General features: G+C 37.7%; 1 protein-coding gene and 1 long non-coding RNA gene across 39 annotated transcripts in view; one reads left to right on the top strand and one right to left on the bottom strand.

Annotated features, from left to right (window-relative positions):
• Positions 1 to 25,138, bottom strand: part of dlg2 (discs, large homolog 2 (Drosophila)) — a 219,563-nt gene that overhangs the window by 109,268 nt on the left and 85,157 nt on the right. For 23 of the 38 annotated variants that reach the window (XM_051401499.1, XM_051401464.1, XM_051401462.1 and 20 more), the window contains 3 exons: positions 17,482 to 17,565; positions 13,198 to 13,362; positions 9,518 to 9,577 (listed from right to left, as the gene is read on the bottom strand). In XM_051401499.1, the coding sequence (XP_051257459.1) occupies positions 9,518 to 9,577; positions 13,198 to 13,362; positions 17,482 to 17,565 (309 nt within the window). The remainder of the gene's footprint in view (positions 1 to 9,517; positions 9,578 to 13,197; positions 13,363 to 17,481; positions 17,566 to 25,138) is intronic. The other 15 variants (XM_051401467.1, XM_051401482.1, XM_051401489.1 and 12 more) reach the window with 4 other exon arrangements.
• The window catches only part of LOC127364253 (uncharacterized), a 115,907-nt gene that overhangs the window by 27,195 nt on the left and 63,574 nt on the right, over positions 1 to 25,138 (top strand). The gene's annotated exons all lie outside the window — the stretch shown is intronic.

Raw genomic sequence — 25,138 nt, 5'->3', positions numbered from 1 at the left:
ACGTTGTCCAATTAAAACGGACCCACCGCGGTGACGTTTTTGGTGGAGCTGTTAGTTTAATAGTCGACTTGGAAGAAAGCAAACGTTTTGACAATAAGCTACATCAACACAACAGTATGTGGAGTTAAACTGGACAGCCCCAATAACCTCTAAATAGTTCTACTTGTTGTTAAATTGCAATGTGAGCGGCAGCCAACGGGGGTGCATTATGTCGGCAGGATCATTTAAAAGGCAACCGTGACTACATTGTGCGTCTGTCCCATTTCTGATACCGTGGCGGCAGAAATTGAACAGCGGCGGGCCGCCGCTCCAAAATCAACATAGAGAAAACACTGGTTCAGTAACATGGGTCTCCCATCCCTTTTTTGTGTGCTAAACTGAAAATCTGGTTCATTTCTGTGAAAAAAAGAAAATGTAAATTGTCTGACAGAACAATGGCCAAGCATCAGGGACAAGAAAACAATAGATTTGTCAAAAAAGAAGCCTATTAAGTATTTATGATTGTTAAACAATTATAGAAAAAATACTTAAGTGTACTTGTACTTAAATATATATAAGTATATAAGTACATGCGACCAAAATTTGTGATCACATGTACTTAGATTATTAGTGCGACTAATAATTTTTCTAGGTCGCACTGGTGCACCTGACGCTGCCCGTGTGAAAACATCAATTTATTTCTCAAGCACATCATCTCTCTGTGTTCTCCTGTGACTGAACTCACACACTCATGGTAGGATCATATCGTGTTCTATAAACCAATAAGAGACAGAGCTCGGGCGGGTCTTTGCCTCTGATTGGCTGTGGTCCTGTTCACCGTGCTAAGTTGTGTGTGTTTAAAAATTGTGCGCGACCTGAGCCCCAGAATAGCTGACTACCTGAAACGGAAAAATAAAATAAATGCGACAAAATGAGGGAAAATGAAGAGAGGCAGAAATATTGAAAGTTTTTTCATTAAGAAAACCAAGCCTACAACCAGCCCTACTACTATAATCTCATCCATCCCCACTACTGAGAGTCCATCCCGTCAAGATACGGAGCCCTCGGTCCCTGGTGAGATACCAGCCTCGGTCCTTCGGCGACAACATCAGACTCGGAACCAGAGGAGGAGACAACCGAGTCTGGGATAGAGCCCGGCTCCGAGACCCAAATTAAAAAGGCCAAAATATATTCCTTCAGACAGGACTGGCTGAAACAATTTCCCTGGCTGAGGTACAACAAAGGACGTTAGGCGCACCAGTGCAACCAATGCAAAAAGTTAGTCTGGAGCCCTGATATATATAAATAAAGAGAAAATAATCTGCTCAAAATTCATCCAAATCACTTGTTTTACACAAACTTTTTGTAGTTACTGAATTCACTGACTAGTTTTGAATAAAATAAAAAAAATCCATAAAATGTGTTTGAGAAATTATGGAAATAAGGTCCCTTTCAGGAAAAAAATTGGGAACCACTGCTTTAATGTTTTCTATGGGCTGATTTTTGTGTCAGTAGAAAATGAATCTGAATTGCTCAACTTAAATAATTGCATTAAAAAACTGAATCTAAATTGCATAATTTGAATTTGAATGTATTAGTTTGAAACTGAATTTGAGCCTCACTAAAAATTCAACTTTTTATGTACTTTCAAATTCAGTTCTCTAAATTCAAATTCAGTTGTCTAAATTCAAATCTCGTAATCTCAACTCAATTTCAAACCACTAGATTAGGCTGTGTGCTGCTGTATGTAAATGTACCGGAGGTAAAGATAGAGCTACCGTGAGAGAGAAATAGTCAAACTGTGATCAAGCCTCCTTAGAAGCTAACAAAATACGTAAGTTATGGTGATTATTGTTCATGATGCTTTTGTGTAACTTTATACTAACGTTATCTCAGCTAGCGTTAGCTTTGTTGTTATAAAAAAACAAAATACAATTATGAACCTGAAAAGGGGAATTATATGTCTCCTTAAAGCATGTTGTTCTCTAGCCAATGTCTATAGGTCCAGGAAATGTTCAAAACAAACGTGCTGCTTAGCCAAAAAGGAGCTCTGTGCATCTGCACTCCATTGCTCTTACTGAACACCTTGACCCGTCTGTGACCTTAAAAGGGTAATCTAGAGGTTTGAAATTGAGTTGAGATTACGAAATTTGAATTTCGAGAACTGAATTTGAATTTAGGGAACTGAATTTGAAAGTACATAAAAAGTAGAATTTTTAGTGAGGCTCAAATTTGGTTTCAAACTAATACATTCAAATTCAAATTATGCTATTCAGATTCAGTTTTTTAATGCAATTATTCAAGTTGAGCAATTCAGATTCAGTTTCTACTGACACAAAGATCAGCCCATATTTTCCCTTTAGGACAGACCATGCTTAATTTGGAAGTGGCTTGAACCCACTTTAACAGGTGTGTCAGTGAAAGATAAACAGTCTAGTCTACCTTCACAATGTCATCTCAGATTACCACTGAGGGAAATCTGATGTCAGAGACTGGACTATGAAAAGTTTTTTGAAGCCTTTGACAGTGTTTGATAGTAACATCATCTCCTGAGGCTCAAGTTTCAATCTCTTTCCCTTCCAATGAAAGGTAGCTAGACAGCAAGACTGGGCAAATTTTCAAGAACTGTCCAAATGTGAGGCAGATGGGCACTTTGATAACCGCCAATCTACAGAAGAAGGAGAGACATTTTAAGGAATCTCTTTAATGATTGGAAGTCTAGACAGTTCCTCTGACCCAATTAAAGAGACTGAAAAGTGCTGTTTTATCAACTGTGTAATGAATATTCATGCTTTTGCTATGATGAATGGAATTTTCTATGTAACCTTTAGATGATAATTTAGCTTGAGTGAAGCTTCTGCACCCAAATCGCCAAGCCAATGTTTGGATTAAAGATCTTATTCTATGACCAGGTTTTTGATTGGCAAGTTTTCTATTGTCTTGGAAAGTGCATTGCCCCTTAATATAACAAAGGCCAAAAACAAACTTTAAGATGAGACAATAAAGGTCTGCAACCCTCCGGTAGTGCATGGTAGTGGTTATAATGTGACAATCCTACATTTGAAACCAAAAGAATTAACACTATCTCATTTATCTTAAGTTTTCCTCATGCCATGGTCACACAATTTTGTAGGATGCATTTATCTACCCAGACCTCATTCCTAAGAGGTTCTCCAGTACTCCTTTTTGTCGTTCCTGGAGACAACAATCATTGTTTTCATGGCCACAGTAAGGTTTAAATTAACCCTGTAGTCATGCTTGCAAATGAGTCCTAAGTTTCAAATATAATTATCTTCATTCATTTTGAGCATACCCATACCCACTGTAGGTTCTTTTTTTCATAATCACTTTCATTAAAAAGACTTTGAAGTAAATTTAAGTGTTGTTAATAATATTAATTTTATTTCGTCATCATACAGTTAAAGGTTATATATATGACATTTAAACCTATGATATAGCAGTAAACGATTATTATCTATGTAAAGATACAATGAAGTCATGGTGTCACACTTCCTGCCTGTGTTGCTATCGCAGCCTCTCTGTGGTTTGTTTCCATAGCCAGTCTGCTCTGTGTGCAGCTCAGTAGAGCGACTGAAAATGCTGTTTTTACATTGGTGAATTAAGGATTTATTTCCACCAAACCAAAATAGGTGATTGTTGGAACAGTTGAAAGACTAACAAAGACTGTTTTGGTAAGTTTTAGTTTGCTTCTGTCCACTTTGATTGAAGTTACGATAATCTGTGAGGTACATTTGTCTATGGAGTCTATGGATATGGATATGGATATTTCGGCTGTTTCTGGTTTAACAAAAGGTCTATCTCTGTAGGGATCCTTTCAATAATGTTGTCACACACAGAATAACAATCTGAGCCTGCCAGTGGCAAAAACAAGCACTTCTAATGGACAGACTTTGATGAGTGTATTTTAGGATTAGCTCACAGTACAGTGGCAGCCTGTTTTGCAGCTGTTTTCACATCCAACTCTGTGAATTAAGGGTTTATTTTGACCAAACCAGAGTGATTGTTGGAAAGACTGTGGAAAGATTAACAAAGACAATTTGTCTTTGAGTTATATTTTGTTTCTGTTAAGTTTGAAGTTTGTTTTACCATTATCTACTAGGCAATATTACTGGTTTTGTCAATGGAGTCTGATCTGCCATAGCACCGATTGTTTTGTTCTGATGAGATGCTTGTGCTCTAGTGTGACATATAGTGGCAAGTGAAGGAAAAATCCAACACATGCAGAATGCATACATTTTCTTTTCAAATTTTCACTGGAAATAACACTTAATAATCTTCTTTGAGGCAGAATTTCCACCAGTGCATAATGTCCTTCTGCATACTATGTGTTTGCCTTTGAAATGCAGCTGCAGTTACTATAAAGCAATTCAATTAGATGTGAATATCCACACTGGAAATATACCGGAAATAATGTCTTTCAAAAGAGTTACTCCTGCACACAGAAATACAGTAATGTAACCCTGAAAATAAGAAAAGAAATATTCTCATGTAATGAATCTGCCAGAAGCTTGAGAGCCATTTGCTTTCTGCTTATAAGCATGCCTGAACCCAAAGGTTGCATGGTGTTTCCTTGTTGTTACAATGCTGTTATACTGCACTGTGCACCACAATGAGGCTGGAGTAGCAGTGGGCTCAGGGCAAATATTTGAAATAAGGCATGAGCTTTTTTCACGAGGTACAGTGATTTATACAAACCTGAATTAGAAAAGAACCCAAGAAAACACAACAACAGAAATAAAAAAGGCATTTCCAAAATCCCAACCTGCCCTGCAGCCATTCTTATTGACTTTGTGCCAGGAACAGTGTTTCAATGTCATCAACAAGGAATAAATCCATAAGAGAAGCAGGAAGATAAAACACAATCTGTCCCGCACATTATAAAAAATGTCAGCTATATATTCCCAGAGCTGAAATTCTACGAAATGGTATGAAATAGCCTTCTGATAGCAGAAATAGATTCAGAGTGATGGAACTGTTGCCTTATTGTCACAACATTATGTCCTTATATTATTCAGCCAGTTTCAAGGACACAAGCCACTTATCAATTTGTTTTGCCCTGGCCCGACAAATAGATTTACCACCTAGAAGGCTTCTTTTCCACTCTGAGATGATTTTGAGCTGGAAGGAAATACATTTCTTGTGATCCTGACAACAAAATAAAGTTCCCTGTCATCAAACTTCACAGAACTTTATATGCTTCATTTCAAAAATAGCCTGTCAAGATGAGTTAGAGTGGTGTCCCTTTAAATTGGACATTTGTCTACTACACTTTAAAGGTTATGTATACGAAATTCACTTGGCTCTGGATGTCGCACTAGAGCACCAGCATCTAAGAGCAAAACAATAGGACACAAATAAAATAAAACTCACCAGAAAATGGCTGCAATGGTTTGAACGTCAGCTAGCTTACAAATGCACTCATCAAAGTACATCCACGAACACTGACAGGCTCAGATTGTTATTCTGTGTCAACATTATGGAAATCCCTACAGAGATAGACCTTATATCTACACAGTAACAGCCGTTATATCGTTATCGCTTGCCACCACACTCCATAGACAAAAAAGGTCATTTTACCTTGCATATCATCGTAGCGCTCTTTGTTAGTGTTTCCACTGTTCCAACAATCACCAACTCTGGTTTAGTTGAAATAAACCCTTAATACACCAACGTAGCTGATTTGATCTTTACATAGATAATATTAACATTTAAAACTCATACATACAAGCTTTAACTACAGTCTACAGTAAAGAAAGATAAATACATCGATGCAAAATGTATCCTTACGTCATCTGAAAGGTCTGCTCATCAGTGCTTTTAATAAAGTCACATTAAATGAAAACACTATGTGTTGTGTTCAAATTGACTGTCTTTGCTGCAGACTGGGTTAGGTTTGTATAAACTAATAATGACTCCTAACATTTGAAAGAAGGTGCAATAAAAATAAACCTGACTTAAAAACGGTCCTGAAAAAGATTCTCAGACATAATTCTTTGGCTTTACCAACTACCCACAAAACGCCATTACGAAGTGCATTTGTGCAGCCTGAAAATTATTCTCTTATCCTCATTGTCGCGCTGTTGGTAGTACCGTTGTTATCCACGAACACACTAACCCACAGTGGCTTGAAAAGCCAATTTGAGAGTTTTCACAAGGCAATCAGGGCCTCCCATTGTGTGGATAAGAGGAGGAATAATGACAACAGGGAGTGGATGAGAAAAAGCCATCTTTTCCCCATGGGATGAAAGTTTGTACTATGAAAGTACACTGCTCCGACTTCTGATACCCCTCTCCAAGCATGATCCAGTAACTGCTGCTGCTGCCTTCATTAAACTGCTATATATTACGCACAAACTTCACCCTGCCTGATTGACAGAGAAGTAATTGCTGCAAAAAAAAATACAAAAAAATAAATTTTGTTTTTACAAGCTGATATTACCATGGAAAGAGGCTGCCGATCGATAAACATTGCGGCAGTTAGAATCAATAATGTCTTCCCTGAGTCACACACTCCAATCTCTGGTGCTTGAATTGGCCAACGAGGGAGGGGTTACACTTCCTCTGGTCATAGACGAACCATAATTCTTGCCTCCCTGCTGCCTTTACAATTACACCAGCTGTATTAAAGCAATTTTTCATTCAAAAGTCCCAAGGCTGCGAGGAAACAAATAGGCTGAGCACAGAATTTGTGGTCCTTGCCTGTTCGTGACTCCCTTACACATGCTCTTTCTCTTTTGCTCCCTTTCCCATACTCACATTAAGGATCATGTCAGGTCCTCCTCTACACCACGAGGGAACCAACCCACCAGGAAATTACACTCAGAGAAAGTCAATAGTTATCTAAGCAGATGAATGCATGTAAGAATGTTGAGGACAAAACAGCAGAGTAGAACTTACATCACATATTTTACGTTTATTTTCATTATTGATTTATCTTTTACTCATTCAATGAATTTTTTAATTAATAAGATGTCAAGAATAATGACTACGCTGTATCAAAAGGTACCACAGCACAAAGTGATGTGTTAGAAAACAATTTGAAAAGCCTAAAAAGTATTCTATTTATAATTATATGAAAGCAGCTCTTTTATGTGTGAGAGGAGGATCAGCTGATCATATCATCCCCAAATAAATCCAAGTGTTTGTTTAAAAATGATGAGTAACTTTCGGTATCTGGCTCAGAGATTTGTCCTCTAACGGTCCGCTCCGAGGTTTCTCCTGTAAAGTTCTAGTAGAACTGAACAATAAATCTCATGGTATCTCATCAGCTGGGCTTGAATAAATCTGAGTTATGGAGCATTTAATTAAGTGTGCGTGTCCTGAGGAAGGGGATAAACTTGAAAAAAAGATCTCTTCTATATCAAATACAAGCAAGAGATGAGATATTCACTTTGAACAGTGAGGATGTATCTGATGAGCAGTTTCCTTTGGCTTGCTCACTTTTGCAAAACATCACGGGGATGAAACACTAAAACTATGTTAGTGTTCAATTTGACCTTCTCTATTTTATTTGAGTTTCATTTTAACTACTCACTGTTTATTTTCACTGATTACCAAATGTAAACCCACCATGACGTCAGTCATTGGTTTGTGGACAACTGCTATGGATTCTCAAGTTTGGCATTACGGCAGTCACCATCTTAGTTTTTTTGGAGCTACAAGTGACCATATTTGGACAATAGCCTGGAGCTGGTGATTTGTGCAATGCTGGTCAGACACATTGTCGTATTCCAGATAAACAGTACACTAAAATATTTATGGAAAAAGATTTGAGGATAGAAATAGTTAATGCAGTAACAGAATGTCGATTGATATTTAATCAGCACTGCCTAGTTTGGTTTAGAGTTTGGTGCAATGAGATGGAATAACTGAGAATGACTTGTCAGTCACAAGGTAGCCACGCCCTAAAGCATACCCTTCTTTAAAATTTTCACTATATCCTGACAGTAGTACATAAGACAGATGATCAACAAATCAGACCCAAGAAATATAGTTTATTGTTGAGTCTCATTCCCAGGTTGTCAAATACAGATGGCTTTGGGACCCTGGGAAAGAGACTCAACAAGAAACTTCAAGCCCCCAACCCAAACTTTCTTTATATGTTTCTTGGCTCTTATTGGTTGTTTTCGTTCAGGCCCAGTGGATTCTTATAAATGCCTAATGTGCTACGATTAGGATATAGTGAAAGTTTCAGCAAATATGACAAACATTTTCTGATTTTTTAAAATTACCTTTTGCAGCTTTAACATCATGCTGTATGGAAGACGACTTGAAACTAGAGACTGAGACCATAAAATTATTAGGAAACTGTTCACTGTTCACCACTGAGCTAATAAATCAAGTCAAACCTAAGGAAATTTCTCCATAAGACTCAATACTATTGGACATCTTTTTGGAGTCAGTGAAGTGCCCCCCTGCTGGCCATGACTGAAGAATGCAGTGGCAAACTATGCACAACTTTAACTTCTATCCCATTTTTGAAAGATGGAATGAGGAAAGAAATGGCTGCTTTTATTGATTGTAATTTATGTATATGTAATTTATATAGTTTGATCATTGATTTACGATAAAGAAATACTCAGAGGGGATACCTCAAGACAAAATCCACTCAAATTGGGGGTCCATGGTCTATTTATCTATTGTGGGGTTCCTGGATATGAAAATGTTTGGGTACCACTGCACTAATATATATGGTTACCCACAATGCTGATTAGGCATAAAAAAAGAAAGATGTTTAGATGAATATGTACATTATTACACTTAAACCAAAGTAAGTGCTTTTGTTAGGAAATGTCAGTCTGTCAGTCAGTGCTTCTTCAATCTCCTGTGGGATTTATGGCCACAGTGAACATGGACACATTTTCTCAAGAAGTGATGGACCTCATTTTTCTTTGGGTGCTAAAAGCTGATAGCCATAATGACCGACCTTGAGATACCCTGACCAAATGAAAGCACTGGATTCATTATGCAGAGCCTGAACTCATTTTACACCTTCACATTACCCAATACTATCTTACCATAAGAGGTGACAAACACAGTACACAGTAGAGCATGCTGTAACTTGGCCTTGGAATATTATTGTATAGGCGTCATTATTAAAGTGAAGCTTAAATCAGATAAGGGGATCCTAAACACATGACCTGGGTAGCGTGAACTCTTCAACATATAATACATTATTATTAACAGACAGATTAACACCAGATCACAGTAACACCACGGCAAGCACATGAGATTCGCCGGCAAGCAAATGGGTCACAAACACACATGGGGTTATTTCAACAAAGTGTGGGTATGATAAGAAAAAAGGGCAGTGACCCACAAGAAAAGGAAAAGACTGCTTCTTCAGGCAATGGATTGAAGACAACACCAAAACAAAGTCCATGCAGCATCAAAGGGGACATCAATCTTCTGGGTGCAAGGACCCAGAAATAAGGGGAAGAGTTTTGTAAAAAAAAAAAAATGCAGGGGAAAGAGATTCCCCGGAGGTCAAATAAAAATAAAATGAAATTAAACTTGCCATGTAGTTTGCTGTGGTCACACCCGGGTATGCAAGATCAAAACGGGTAACCAGTGCAGGCTGCAGGTAAGAAACGAAAGACAAGATCACCAGCCAGTATACTTGGGTAAAGACAGAGAGAGACAGGGAGAAAGAGAAGGGAGCCTAATGCAACAGGATAAAAAAGCATTAGTAATGGTTACCCTGCCACATGTTGAAAGGAGGAGAGGGGAAAAATATTCAAGGGGGTTAAGATTGGATGAGGATGAGGGGGAGTGGATCACTCTGGTTTCCTGCATTATTTCTGTCAATGAGGAAGAGCCTCTTACCCAGTGTAGACATTCCCATCGACTGACTGCACAAGTGCAAAATTACATTCACTGATCATCACTACTTATGGAAGCAAGTATTCGGATTTTAAAGCCACTGAATTCATGGCATTGAAATATTTTACTTTGAAAAGCATGTATGTGAATGTATTTGTTCGGACTTCTCTTTGAAATGATTAAAATACAAAATTTCCTGATTTACAAAAAAGCTAGAAAAAAAATAAAATAATAATTATAGGTTGCTCAAATTTGATTGGTCAAATTCATATCTAAAAATCCAAGTTGAAAAAAATTCAAATAGAACATCCACATGAATGAATGCAATCGAACCAACTTCTGTCCTATCAGAGCACGGTCTACCAGTCATGTGGTCCAAGAAAGTGGCACAAAAAGTAAAACCCAGAAATGTCTACCAGGGAGAACGACGGGGCTGTAAAAAACAACACAAACTGGCTGACTTATATTGTTAATGACTGAATTTTACTAATTAATTTGTGCAATTTGTATATTTTTCAACTTGAATATTTTAGAGCTGAATTTGTGAACATTGAAATGAACATTCAAACTCAGCTTGAAATCACAAATCAAGAAATTTCATATTTTAATTTCAAAGGTGTATTCAAAAAAAATTAATTACATACATAGTTACAAAGTTTTCAAAGTTAAATATGTCCGTGCTATGAATTTGAAGTATTTAGTGGCTGTTAAAATTAAATTGCTCCATAACCACTGCACTAATGACTCAAACTGATTTCTGCAGCACATCAAAAGATAATAAAACAGTGTTGTGTTCACAGCTGTCAATATACACATTGTCTGAATGACTGTCAACACTCTTTGCAACCACACTTCAAAATATCACTCCTGTGATAATCAGACAGCCTATTTGTCCCACTTGCTAATTTAGCCCTTTCTCACTGTTTGGAACTAAAACAATTAACAGCTTTCTTAAAAAAGAAAAACAAACAAAAAAAACCTAACAAACTACATAATGAAAATGAGGCTGGTTTAAGGATGGTTGAGCCATATCACTGCCGTGTTACATAAACAATAACCTCATTTACTTTGAATATTTGCCATGCCTTGACCAATATACTCAATGATATTATCGGCAAATAATGGCCTATTGCAGACATAACAGTATTGTAAACGCGTCAATGTTATCCAATATGCACCATTAGGTTTTTTTCCAGTACATAATCCAGACAAAAATGCTGGTGGTAATATATTGGTGTCACTGCAAAGTTTATCCAGCAGAGTGTGCTGTGATTTACAATACTGTGACAAGCAGCACAGAGTATGTTCAATTATTTAACATACTAATATAATACTATACTAATAATATAATACTATAATACTAATATTTAAGTTAAATATTCTTTAATAAACATATTCATTTAGGAAAGCAGCCTCTTGAGTACCTCTGAGTTGCCTTTGAGTCACAACGGTGCACAGTAAACACAGAACAGGTTGATTTTCATTCCAGCTCAGAAATTCACTGTATTTAATGAAAGATTGGTAATCAGTGAATTTTTGCCTTCTAAAATCAGCCTCAAAAATCCCATATTGGTCAGGCTCAGACAGTACACTGTCAGATTACATTGCCAACAGCAGCAACAGATAACAGTTTATGACACAACACAGGGAAAAAGTGCAAACAGAGCTAAAGCACTCCTGACACTAAATGATGACCGCAGAATTCAGCCAAAAGAGAAACAAAGGTCTTATATTCAAAGACAAAAGTATTAACATCATCATTTAACAACGATACTACGAGAGAAGGACTGTGTTAAATCACATTCGATCAGTTTCTGCTGTTATGTGGCAGACCATTCCAGAGGACTAAATCCAAGTCGAGGCCAAGCGTCCAATCACATGCATGCTGACAAACATCATTTACAATGATTTCAATTATGATAACATGTTATAAGCATTTCGGGCCAATTGTTACATGCCCAGTGGCAGCAGATTGAAGGAGAATATATGACTAAAGGCTTTGAAGTCAATCACACTTTTAGATTTTTAGATTACTTCTTCACATACTATAGTTAGATAAAATGTTTCTATAGGGGAAGAGTCACTTTCTTCAACAACAATAGTCACTTTGAGCACTTACATTATGAAGAATTATATTCCTGCACATGTGCAACATCAGATCAGATCCATTACAGATTATTTTCCTGATGGTATTTCTAATGCAATAAAACTAATTGCCCATCTCCCCACTGACAAGGTTGTCATTGGCATTAAAGCATTAAACCACTAAACATATTAAATCATGTAAAACTGCACAGGCTAAGAATATTAGATCCATAGACTTTGCGTTTATCAGTGGATTTCATTACATTTCTACAGTAATCACAGAAATCTTTCAATCAGTCAAGTGCTCCTCAACATTCTGCCTGTTCTTCTGTGAACAAAGACACAGAAAATTTGCTGGCGATTCATTTTCCATTCACTGAAACAACTAATGATTTGCCAAGAATTTCAAACACTGCCTGAGATAAACGGAAGATTCAACTCTTCTTAATTTACAACATCGCCCTCTGCTGGCTCAAACCTCAGTAGAGAAACAACCACTTCACAACAAACTGCCAGCTGAACTGCTATCTGACGTTTAACACCGGGTCAATAACACACTTGCAGCTTGTATTATGTACCTGAGACCGCTTAACACAGCTGGAATGTGTTCTTTTTCTCCAGCTTTGGACTTTGAGGCGTGCTATTTTGTGGGCAGAGAGAGGCACTGAGGTGTTAGAGGCTGGAGAGCAGGTCAGGACATACACCAGCACTTCATGGATCGAGATGATGAAGAGGGAAAAATGTGTGCAAGGAATGGTATAGGCACAGAGAAGGGGTGATTTGAATACAGTGTTTTTTTACTTTCTCTTCTAATGATAGGCAAAAACTACAAACTGACAACCAGATTACTGTCACCAATTTGTGTTTGTGGGTCAGGAAAATACATCGAAAGAAAGTAAATGGGAAAAAAGAAAGAGGAAACATCTAACATGAGCAGACACAATATTGCATCTTGAAATTGGCTTGAATTCAACCACAATATATTGTCTACTCACCCATATGTACTAAATAGATGAAATAAATTATGATGATTATTCTATAATGTATCTGTTCCATTTTATTTTTCTAACAAACACAAAAATTTGTAACAATGCATATAAAATGAACCACAAAAACAGAGCAGTCTGTGCTCATATTTAAAATAAAAAGACAAACAGATGAGGGAGAGAGACAGAGAGGACGGCCATGTTGGCAGTTGCTCATGCTGCTGAATTGGGATGATGTTGGGGGCTCATGGTGCTAAAGCCCATATACTTAGAATTAAGGGGAGAGTGGGGTTGGCACACTCACCTTGAGAGGAGAGATGTGGGAATGGGACACGTAGCCATGAACATTCTCGATCTCTGACAGGTTCTTCTCAGACACATGCACAAGCTCGGGGGCGCGCACCTCGTTGGTGAGCCGCGGGAATCCCTGGTCAAGAGGCGGTGAGTCGTCCTCTTGGTAGTGGTACTGCTGAGACCAGAAAGGGAGGCAGAGGAGAGGGTGGACATTGAGAGAGAGAGACAGGGACAAAGAAAGGTAAATGCTGGTTCTTGTTTGCGTTGTTTGTTGACTGTCAAATCTGACTGACAATGTCCTATTCATTAGGATTTGTGATTGTACAAATGTGTATACATTTATACATTTTTTGGTTATTATTAACTAGTCATATCATGATTATTGCTGTTATAATATTCAAAGCTGCAGTAGGTAACTTAACTTATAAAAACAACTTTGTTATATTTTCTGAAACTTACTATATCCTGACAATAGAACATAGGTTCCTCTGGATTGTTCTAGTGCTGCTAATGTCATTTGCAAGAATCCACCGAGCCTGGATGAAAACAACCAATCAGATCCAAGAAAGATAGTTGATTGTTGACTCTCATTCACAATCTGATTGGTTGTTTTTGTTGCGACCTGGTGGACTCACAAAAAGGGGGAAGGAGTAGAGATGGCAGACACCTACAGGTTCCTGGGGGTGCAGTTAAATAACAAACTGGTCTGGACGGATCACACTGAGGCCCTCTACAGGAAAGGACAGGGCAGGCTGTTCTTTCTGAGGAGGCTCAGGTCATTCAACGTGTGCACTCGGCTACTACGGATGTTCTACAGCGTAGATCTTATCCTGATGTACAAAAAATCCAGTAGGAGTTATATCCCAAACCCAACAGGAAGTCGGCCATTTTGGATTTAGCGGTAATTTCTGGCGATTTGCACAAGATGTATCTGAACGAACTCCTCCTAGGGAATTTATTGGAAAACATAAAATACAAAACATATGGTTGATGATATTTCATGATTGTGGTGATGGTTTGTTAAAGGGCGTGTCCGTGGCGTAAAATTTTGATGTACCACCAGAACACAGAAATTTGCTATAACTCGAGTGTACATTGTCCATTCGGCTCCAAACTTCACCTCTGAGGTGAATAGTCCCGCCCTGAACACATCTATGTGATAATATTTAGTAATAGTGATAGTGCCACCTAGTGGTGAAAGGAAATGTCATTTTTATACTTTTATGTAATTCTTCCAGCAGATTGATCAGATCCAGCTGAAATTCTGTCAGATTCCCTTGATGATGATGATGACATCTTATGAATTTTAAGAATTTTCATAGAACCACATTGCCATGGCGACATGTTGAACATCAGCTTTTGTTTCAACATTTGAACAATTTTGGGGGGCTAAACATGCCCGAAAACTCATGAAACTTTGCACAAAATTCAGTCTTGGCGAAGGCTTACGTATTGTCTTGGCTTAGTCCCGCCCCCCCCAGAATCAGCCCCCAAGAGACGTAAGACTGACATGTATGAAAATTGGTACGCATGTGTATGATGATCGGACATTTAAAACGAACTCCTCCTAGGGAATTTATCGGATCAATTTCAAAATTGGTCCGTACAATCAAAACAAACTGCAGATAAAAAGTTGACAGTACGTCATACGACGTGCCCGAATTTCGACAAATTGCCATAAAACAGAAAGTATTCATAAATGTCCAATCTCCAATATTCAATTCACTCAATTCAATTTTATTTGTATAGCGCTAATTCATAACAGAAGTTATCACAGGATACTTTTCAAACAAAGCAGGTCTAGACCGAACTACTTATAACATTATTTACAGAGACCCAACAGTTCCCACCGTGAGCAAGCACTTGGCGACGGAGGCAGGGAAAACTTCCTTTTAAGAGGCAGAAACCTTGGACAGACCCTTCGGCTCTAGGTGGGTGGTCGTCTGCCTCGACCAGTAAGAGAGAGAGAGAGAGAGAGAGAGAGAGAGAGAGAGAGAGAGAGAGAGAGAGAGAGGCGCAGCAGTAAACTTCATATATTCTGTAACAGTTCCACCCTGTACACATCCTCATAACTTAAGTGTACATGGTCCAATCTCAATGAAACTTCATATGTTTGATAGGAGTCCCGCCCTTAACACGTCTACATCATAGCGCCACCTACTGGCAACCGGAAGTAAGCGCTGCATGGCGATTTTGATCTGATTTATGTGAAATTTTCATGTTGTGGTCCGCACACGTTACGCTGGCACGTGACGCAGTCGCAGAACACCCTGACGCGCGCTGGTGCGAAGGCCCGTTCACTGCTTGCAGTTTTAATATTTGTATTATGTTTTAATTTATTTAATATTTTGTGCCAAATTAAAATTTCACCTATGGGGGATCAATAAAGAAACATCCTATCTGATCTTAAGAGGAGGATTGTTTCACAGATTATCTGTCTCATATACTACTGTCAGGATATAGAGAAAGTTTCAGCAAATATGACAAAAAGTTATATTTATAAAAGTTACCTACTGCTGCTTTAATATTTGCTTTGGCAATATAAGCATATAACCTTTCATGCCAAAAAAGCTTAAATTAGAAGGTGATGAGAAGTATAGGGTTTGTGTTACTGTTCACAGAAATGACGGAAGAAAAGTTTAAGAATGAATCTTAATAAACTGCCTCCAATTTCATCAAAGTGAATCAAAGATGACACAGATAATAAACATCAACATGGCAAAACCTTAGCCACAGAGGCACCAGTTTCACATTACAGTTCTAAGGTTTTAATTTAAATTGGATTTGTTGTATAACATTATTTATGATTATTATGATTATGATGATTTACATTCCATTGCAGTGTCTCAGATTTAGAATGTAGTGTTTGTATTATTTTTGCTTTCTGTAGATACAGACTAGGTTCTTTTAAGCAGCCTGTTGCACCAGCTGTGTGTAAGTTCAAACTTGTAACGTTACAAGTTGTGATTTATCCATTACTAAAATAAACGCAGTTACCATGACGATGGAAATCTATCTTTAAACATTGACTGGCCACTTGCCTTTGTTAAATAAACTTTTGTCAACAAAACCTTTTATTGCAGAGCATCCTGATGTAGTGTCCATTCCCTGCTCACTGGAATATCATGAGTTGGCAAACTAAAATAAATAGCAACACACATGAATATGATGATTCTATTTTTTGTGTACATTTTCATTTAAAAGTTCACAGGAGGAACTTATACTTACATACTAATAGTTTATACTTTTTTTCTAAGCAGACTTCTGTCTTCCATTACATTTTGCAGATCTTCAAGGACTTCCATTCTCTCTTGATGTGGGTGTATGTGAATTGTATTAAAGGAAGATTTATTACCAATCCCAGTTAACTGATACAAAACTAGAACCTTTTCTTGAATACACACAGTACAATGAATTCCCTCCTAATCAGGGGCATGTCCAGAAGGGGGGCCTGGGGCAGCACTGGCCACACTTGAAATCTGATTGGCCACCCTATTAACCTTTCCTCTTCCACACGGTCTTTCAGAGGCTGTAGCAGGGTTTTAGTGAAGATACTGCATATGAAACAAGATGACTTAACACATCCATTGGTACCAGCCATGTCATACTAGCATTTTGGGAAGTGAGCTAAGTAGTGCTGCAAAGTTAGGCTAAAATTTCAAGATCTCTGAATGAAAATGGGTACCCACAAGAGGCATGTCTGCAAAGGGGAGACCTTTGCAGACATGCCTACTTTATGCGAATCCCATGCAGTTTTCCATGTAATTTTTTGCATGTGGTATGAATGTGTTATTTTTGCCTAGTGTATTTGAATATTTCTACATACTGGGTACTGGGTTCCTAAACAGTACTGGAATTGCATAAATTAGTAACAACTGGAAAGCTAAGACACATATTTCATGCCACTCCTGCATAAGTCAATGCTGCACTTGTGCCACCCGAGTCAAAAAAAAATCTGGCCATGCCCCTGATGCCAATACCTTACTTTAGCAACGAAAGGATGCAAAATGAGTTCCCAGTTAACATGTAAACCCAGTGTTGACATGAATAATGTCAAAATGAACAATATGAATAGAGTGGCAACAGAGAAGTGTGTTGTGACCAGATGAACAAACCATGAAGTGAATTATCTTGACAACAACAACATGATGGAATCTCCTTTTTTTATTTCTGACAACATGAGCGGTGAAAACTTGGAATGAATCATGACATATATACATATCATGTCAGTAAATACTGTGGGTGATTGCCAGGATGACATGGGATGAAAAAAACCCCTCTTCCCCTCTCTCACCCAGGGAGCGTTCATCAAGGCAGGGTTCATGCAGGGTGGGGTCTGGCCGTTGTGGGGTGACCCCTGTACTGCTGGTGGCCTGTTCTGGAGAGAGCAACAGGACCACATGTGACCACCAAGAGCAAACAGAACAGGTGTGACTGAGAAATTAAGTCCATAAATGATCAATCACGTCCAAGATCCCAAGCACACAACCAGCACACCCATACAGCAGCAGAGACACCAGCAGGAGGCGGAGAAGCTCGTTCACTGGCACAAGCACATACAAAACTGTAGGTGTCTGTACTACTCTGTACCAACACTACAGATGTCAGTACATGCGGGACAGATGTGGTTAGGGTGATTACAAACTGAAACACACACACACACACACACACACACACACACACACACACACACACACACACAGACACACACAGACACACACACACACACAAACAAACAAAGGTAGTAACAGATGGGTAGACACAGAGAAAGAATCATCCCATGGCACAGTTACACACTCAAGAAAAAAAACTTAATTGTTGGCGAGCAGTGAACTAAAGCAGGAGTTCCCAAAAAGGCTCCACAATTAAAGGAAATATTATCGAAATCTCAATATGGACAAGAGCAATAGCCAAATCGCACATATACATTTGATAAATGTAAAATGTGTGACTAACATAATGAATAATGAAATTACTGTAGTGCTACAGAGATGTCCTGGTCTACAAGTCTTTCTCCGGAGGTAAGAAAACATGTTTGTTTGGTACAGAGCCAGTCAAATGTCACATTATCATGATTTTAATCTTTTTTCAGTGAAAATTTCCACACTAATTGTCAATCGTATATCGTGTAGCCCTAGTTCCCAATCTGGGGGTCCGGAGCCCCACAAGCAGTTGCCAAAGCTTAATGGGGGTTGCAAGGCCTTCTTGTTTTGTAGGAGGATAAGAAATAAAAATAAATACAGCAGGCCTATATCTCGGCATTTGATTCATTTCTGTGAAGAAAACCAAATGAATGAAATTGCTTTATTTAAAGTTAAGATTATTTGTTTAACTAAAAGAACAACAAGAAACATGGAACTAGTCAAAAAAGAAGCCTATTAAATACAAATGATTATTATTCTAATACAGTCATAAATAATAATACAATTAGTAAATAATACAGATAATTGTATAAAAAGTTCCTAAAAATATCAAGAAAAGAGCTCTGATCAGTATTCACAGGAAATAATCTGCTCAAAATTCATTGCTAGTATTACACAATCTTCCTGCATTTACTGTGTTCACTGTTTGGATTCATTGTACAGTTTATCAGCTGTTCTACTCGTATGGTTATGCATTATAATAATAAAAATACATTTTATTTATAGAGCCCTTTTTAATTGATATGCAGTGAATAAAATATGAAATATCTACAAAATAGATCACTCCTTTAAGGAAAAATGTTGGAAACCACTAAACTAAGGCATGACACAGCAAAAAAAAAATGGATCTACTATATCTCTATAGACAGACAAAAGAGTTATATAATAACCATATCAGTGTTAAAAATTTTAACCAAATCAAGTATTATTACAGCAGCACTCACCAACATGGTAGTATCATTTTAAGTGAGAGATTTCCAACCTTAAACTGAATGTGTCAGCAGTGTGGATTTGGAGATGGACCATGGTGTAGATGTAACATTTGACCAAATCACCTCACAAGAGAGGAAGAGCATGCCTCTCAAAGTCAATTGGCACACACTGAGAATGACTCAACAACTCGGCGGCCTCAGAGAACAGCACCCCCGTTACACAAACAGAAGTGATGTTCATGCAGAGAGTGTGGCTATCTGCATCGCTGAGATTCAACCTAACCATAACGCTCCGGTGATCACAGTTATTTCTGATAAAGCCTAAAGGCAGCAATGTAAAGAGACCCATTTTAATGTAAGCTCCAGGCTGCTCAAAACACCGTTAGTGACCCCCCCCACCCCCACATGGACTGTTCTCACTGCTGGCCTCTGGAAGGAGGTTCCGCAGTTCCGAGCAGAACAGCCAGACTCAACAACAGCTTCTTTCCACATGCCATAAGACTGCTGAACACTGTATAACCATTCCCCCTTCTCTCCCCCTACTCACTTATACACCTACAAAGGACTAAGCTATCCTATATTTATCTCATTAATAATCTTTATATTGCATTATTTTAATCTGTCTTTTAAACAAAAGATATATTTATCGTATTTTTCTTATTTGTATTATATACAAAAGTTATTTTACAATAGGCAACTAAAATTGTGCAATATATATTATCTACGGGTTTCTCTTCTCTTTATTTATATTAAAAAGTTTGATATTTGGATATCTATTTTTTGCCTGTACATACTGCCTCTCCTCTATTCCTGTTGCGCTATGTGCCATTGTAACGAAATGTCATTTTTGATGCAAATCTAAATGACAAATAAAGAAAGTCTAAGTCTAAGTCTAAGTCTAAGTCTGATGTGTCAGCTACCAGAGCTACTAAAGATAGAGTAAGTAAGATTGCATTCTGTCATTTTGGCTGAGCTGTATTCCTATGCATGTAGATAATACTGTAAAATAGGAAAAGGTGAAATGACAAATGAAATTTGATTCTTAAGAAACATTTGTCATTTTTGGTTCTATTTTAAACAATGGGCAAAATGAAATGTGACCCTGCACAGGATGAGTGAGTACAGATAATAGTCCATGATTAGTCTTCTCAGTGTGTTTGTTTGTGGTCATACTAAGGTTCTTATTCTCTCCAGGGTGAAAATCTTACCAATGCAGGTAGGGACATAACCATAAACTCAACTTGTGATTCCATACAATTCGTGATACTGGGTTCACAATACGATTTTCTCACAATTTGTTTAACAAAATGAGATTAAAGACAGTTTATTAAAAAGGATTTCATTATTTCTTAGACAACTATGTATAACATTTTTCTTTATCAAATGAAAGAATCTTTTTCATTTTTGAGGTATAACTGTGTAAAACAATGCATATTTCCTTTCCTTTGAAAAAGCGAAACTAAAGTCTTTGCACCTTGATACAGCTACTGTGTGACGCAAGACATCAAACGGCAAGCAAAGTCAAAAGTAGATAACACCCTCTGCGAATTAAATCTTCACAGATTTATATTGCGATTTAACTCTCTCAATAATTGCAATTAATTTTACAATTGCAGGTAAGTAGTAGTCGGGGTGGATGTACAGTATACATGTGGGGGTTAACTGGTTGAGCTAACCAACAAAACCCTAAACTACAGAGGCTGCCACTTGCATCCACATAGTGCCCCCCTGTTGAAGTGACCTCTGTCCACAGCGAAACACCTGACCAACATTATGACAGCTCAATCTCTTCTTCTTCAACAACCCAGCTGACCAAATCACTATTTCATGGTGGCGACATGTCTGACAAAATCAACATAAATACAGGTTTTTAGCTGCCACACAGCTGGTTACTCTGCTGAGTGTCAGCCTGTTACACCTCCCCTCAGTCTCCTCCTGCTCTGTACAGTGTTTTAATAGAGCCAAATTCACCTTATAGTTGTTCTCATTTACAAATTCGCTGAACAAGTAAGTGAACAAATATGAAATAGTTATTTAATCGCACCCCAGAAACACTACATGTTAAACAGCACTCATTCCCAAGCTGCTGCACTGTGGTGATAAAGTAAGTATTTTATAATTGCAACATCATCTGGTATACCTGATGCCTAAAAAGAAGGATTATGTTTTACAAAGGGTTTAACCTGAGCCAGAACATACAACAATGACAGAAATGATACTATGCACAATGGTCGGAATTGGTATTGGGAAGGAAAGAAGGGTATTGTAACAACGCTAATCTGGTGGCTGCTTGCATTAAAAAGTTTGTTTTGAAGTGTCAAGTCTCAGATGTCACAGCTTACTTAATATAGGCAGACCTTTCAAATGAAATGAAAACACTGGAATGCTCATTGAAACATGCTGGAAAGTATGAATAAGTAAAGTACTTGACTAGCAAAACCTTAAACACTCTACTTTTGGTGTTGACACTTCCATTCAGTCTTTGTCAGGATTAAGTAAGGAAAGCAAAGAGTGTGAAGCTCTGTGTGTGCAGTGGCTCTACATCTTTGTGCTGCTGCTATTTTTGCAGGGCTATTAGCACACAGGTAGGAGTTTCATTCATGTTACTGAATCTGTATTTCAATGCACTCTCTAATTGCTGCCTTCCAACAGGATTAATCAGTAGATGGCGGGGGATAGAGTGTTGCAAAGTGTTTCAGCCTCACAATGCAAGGCTGTATTGGATGCAGCAGGAGAGATGGGCTCTTTGATCTTACATCAACAAATCAATTTCTATCAAGAGTTTGTGCAGAAACACCTGATACCAAGAAGACAGTGTTCCCCTTTGTTTTCTGTTGCAGTGATGTGTAAAGACAGATTTTCAGGTTTGTTTGTGTTTCTTGTGTAGATTAAGATGCTACAGTGACTTTTAGGAAATACTTCTTCTAGAATTTTTAGAATAAGTATTCAGAAGTATTATTACAGCTATTTGCCGATGATATAGAAGGTAAGCAGCAGCTGGTAGATTCTTCAAACATAATACATGGTTGTTTTAATGTTATTGTTTCTGCTTTATTGCTGAAACATCTACAACATATGACAGAAATAGCCTATAGTCATTGGAAAAGGAAGCGTGGGGTTTGGACCTTGAGTCAAAAAGAGCACACGGCGAAAGGACACAGACTCTGTGATTACATCAATGATGCTTGATGCTCAAATGCAGTCAATCAGTCACAGTGTATCTGTGCATATCTATGTATAGAAATGACTGTATATAGAGTTTTATTTCCCTTTACTCTATAAATTGAATTATCTTTTTTCTATGCGTGTAGCATTGAAAGGGACTGCAACGTTTCATTTTGTGACACAACCTTGTGCTGTATGATGATAAATACGTTTCCTCGGTTGATTTTTCTTTCTTTCTATAACTCGACAACATACAATATGTGTGCCTTTTGTCTCTCTTCCTGTGTCTGTCTCTGTATGTCTTCGCCTCAGTGATGCTGTTGACACATTTATCATGAAAGATGCAGTCCCTCAAATACATGCTGAACTGACAAGAAATGAGTTACTTTTGTACTAGAATTGAACTTTCTAACTTACTTACTAACTCTTGATTAATATTGACTGGATGTATTTGTTTGTTCAACTTTATGGAAATGTTATTCAGAATTTCCCAAGATATCCTATCCATGTTCCCTTGTTATCCATTGTGCTCTTATGTAAGCACTAGCATGAATCTCTGGTGTGTGCAACTTACATGCAGGTTTATTACATCAACAACGCACGCAGTACGTCGCACGCTTACTTGATCTCTCTCAAGAGACAAGGACAAGAGGAGGCCAGAAGCAGTGTTTGTCTGCTTTCGGGCTGTATAGGCAGTTCCCAAACACAGATGTTGTTTCCACTGGGTGCAGCTACAGGGGCAAGGAGGCAGGTGTCTGCAGCTACTACTGCTGTTTAGCCTACCGTAGCAAAATTAATGGGTGAGAGCAGTGGGCCTAAATATAGAAACTACAAGCACACCATAGCTGAAATTATATTCTTCTTACGTAGTTTGTACTCATGTCAGATAAAAACATCAGTAAATCCAGAGTCTCAATACACCATATATATAACCTATTATACAGAAAGCTGAGTTAGTTCAGTCCATACATTGTGAATGGCTGTGACATTCTAATGTGAGTACTAGTATGGTAATGGAAGGACCCTTCTGCCTATTTTCTGTTTATACCTGTATCCTAGCAATGGCTACCAGCAAGTACACACAGCAACACACAGTTACCAATCCATCAAAAGTAATCAGAAGGACTTTGTCAGATCTCTTGACATTGATAATCTACATCAGTGGTTCCCAACCTTGGGTTCGCCAAATCTTCATAGGGGCTTTCTTTATTTTAAGAAAACTTAAAAAATTCACGCAGTAGACTCAGCATTTCATTAAAGTGTATTTGAAAGTTTAGATTACACTGTAAAACCAGATAAATTACTTTAACTTTAAAAAAATGCTGAAACTGATTACATAAAATGTAAAGTAAAACTAACTAAATTATGTAAGTTAAAAAACTTGATTAAGTAGCTTTAGTAAATTTAAGTGACACTGACTGCATTTTAAAATTTTTATTTTAAAAGTACTTAATCAAGAATGTTTTTTAACTTACAAAATTGAGTTTGTGTAAATTGTACATTTTCAACATAAATCATTTCAAGTAAAAATAACTTGCATCGAAACACATTGCAGTGTATTGTTAACACATTGTAACATCTTAACTTTGATAACCTGAATACAAGCTGTTTTAGAACAACAGCCAGGTAACAGGGAGAAGTAAATATTGAATTGGTCAAAAAAAGCAGCCTATTAAGTAAGTATGATTGTTGGAGGAACAAAAAACATAATACAGAGAGAGGATTGTATAAAAAGTTCCTAAAAATATCAGAAAAACTCATCTCTGATGAAGTATTCACAGGAAATAATCTAAAAAAATGCTCAAAATTCAACTGAATTGCTCGTTTTACACATACTTCCTGCAGTTATCGTGTTCACTATTTGGGTTCACTGTACAGTTTATCAGTTTATTTACTGAATATAGTCAGGGGTCGTCAGTTTACTTAATGAGAGCAAAGGGGTCCCTTTAGGAAAAAGGTAAAGAACCAGTGATCTACATGAGCTTCAGATCAGCTGGACAGTGTGTTTAATGCGTTTGCTTCAGTGCCATAATGCATGCCAAACAGGAGTCCACCAATGGAAAGTATACCAGCAGGAAGAGACGGAGCAAGTTTCAGTGCTGCAGGCAAACCAGGAGTTCGCATCGCCATGGTTACTTCAAAACAATTTTCAAACAAAAATTCCCAGAGGTAAAAAGCTCATCACCACCACTAAACTTCCAACTCGTAATTAAATCTTGTAATTAAAATCTAAAAGTTGTTGTGTTTTAGGACTCATTTCTGCAGCACTCTATGCAGCGTAATGTTGCAGAGGGTGTACTGATATACAACACTCAAAATCTTTCTATGTTGGAAACCTCCGTTGCTTTCTACAGTAAGCCTAAACAACTGAATTCCTTCTGCAGTGGCAGGGCCTTGGTAATTCAGTTTCAAATGAAAATCATGACATTCAATCTAAATTCTTACTGTATGTAGTCACTGTATGTATGTAAAATAATGCATAAAATTGGTGATGAATGATTTCTAAAACTTTTTCTGTTATTCCAATATTACACTTTCCTATAAGATTCACCAGGATCTCTCATCTAACAGCATTTTAATCAATACACAAATATATACCAAAGTCAAGGAGCACATATACGCTTTTCTGTCTTTAGTTTCCTGAGCTAATATTAGGCCATAATGCAATGATAAGCAGCCAACAGTGGAATTACTATAATGAGGTGAATGTTTCAGCTAAGCAAGTAGCTGAAGGAAGGCTCGGAGCTAAAGACCATATCTACTGTACCGATCCAAAGACCAATTGACCTCAAGCCTGAGAGAAGCCCAGTGACCTACAATTTACTGTATGAGAGGATCTCACGGAGTAAAATCAGCCATGCTCTGGTTACTCAATCATATTAGAGGAGTGTGCACAGTACTGGACCATTGTTTGGTGTGCATGAAGCCTTTC

The sequence above is a fragment of the Dicentrarchus labrax genome, unplaced genomic scaffold (assembly GCF_905237075.1).
Source record: "Dicentrarchus labrax unplaced genomic scaffold, dlabrax2021, whole genome shotgun sequence".
In the NCBI taxonomy this organism is placed as follows: domain Eukaryota; kingdom Metazoa; phylum Chordata; class Actinopteri; family Moronidae; genus Dicentrarchus; species Dicentrarchus labrax.
Note: the sequence above shows the minus strand (reverse complement) of the source record. Positions and strands in the feature narration are given on the sequence as shown.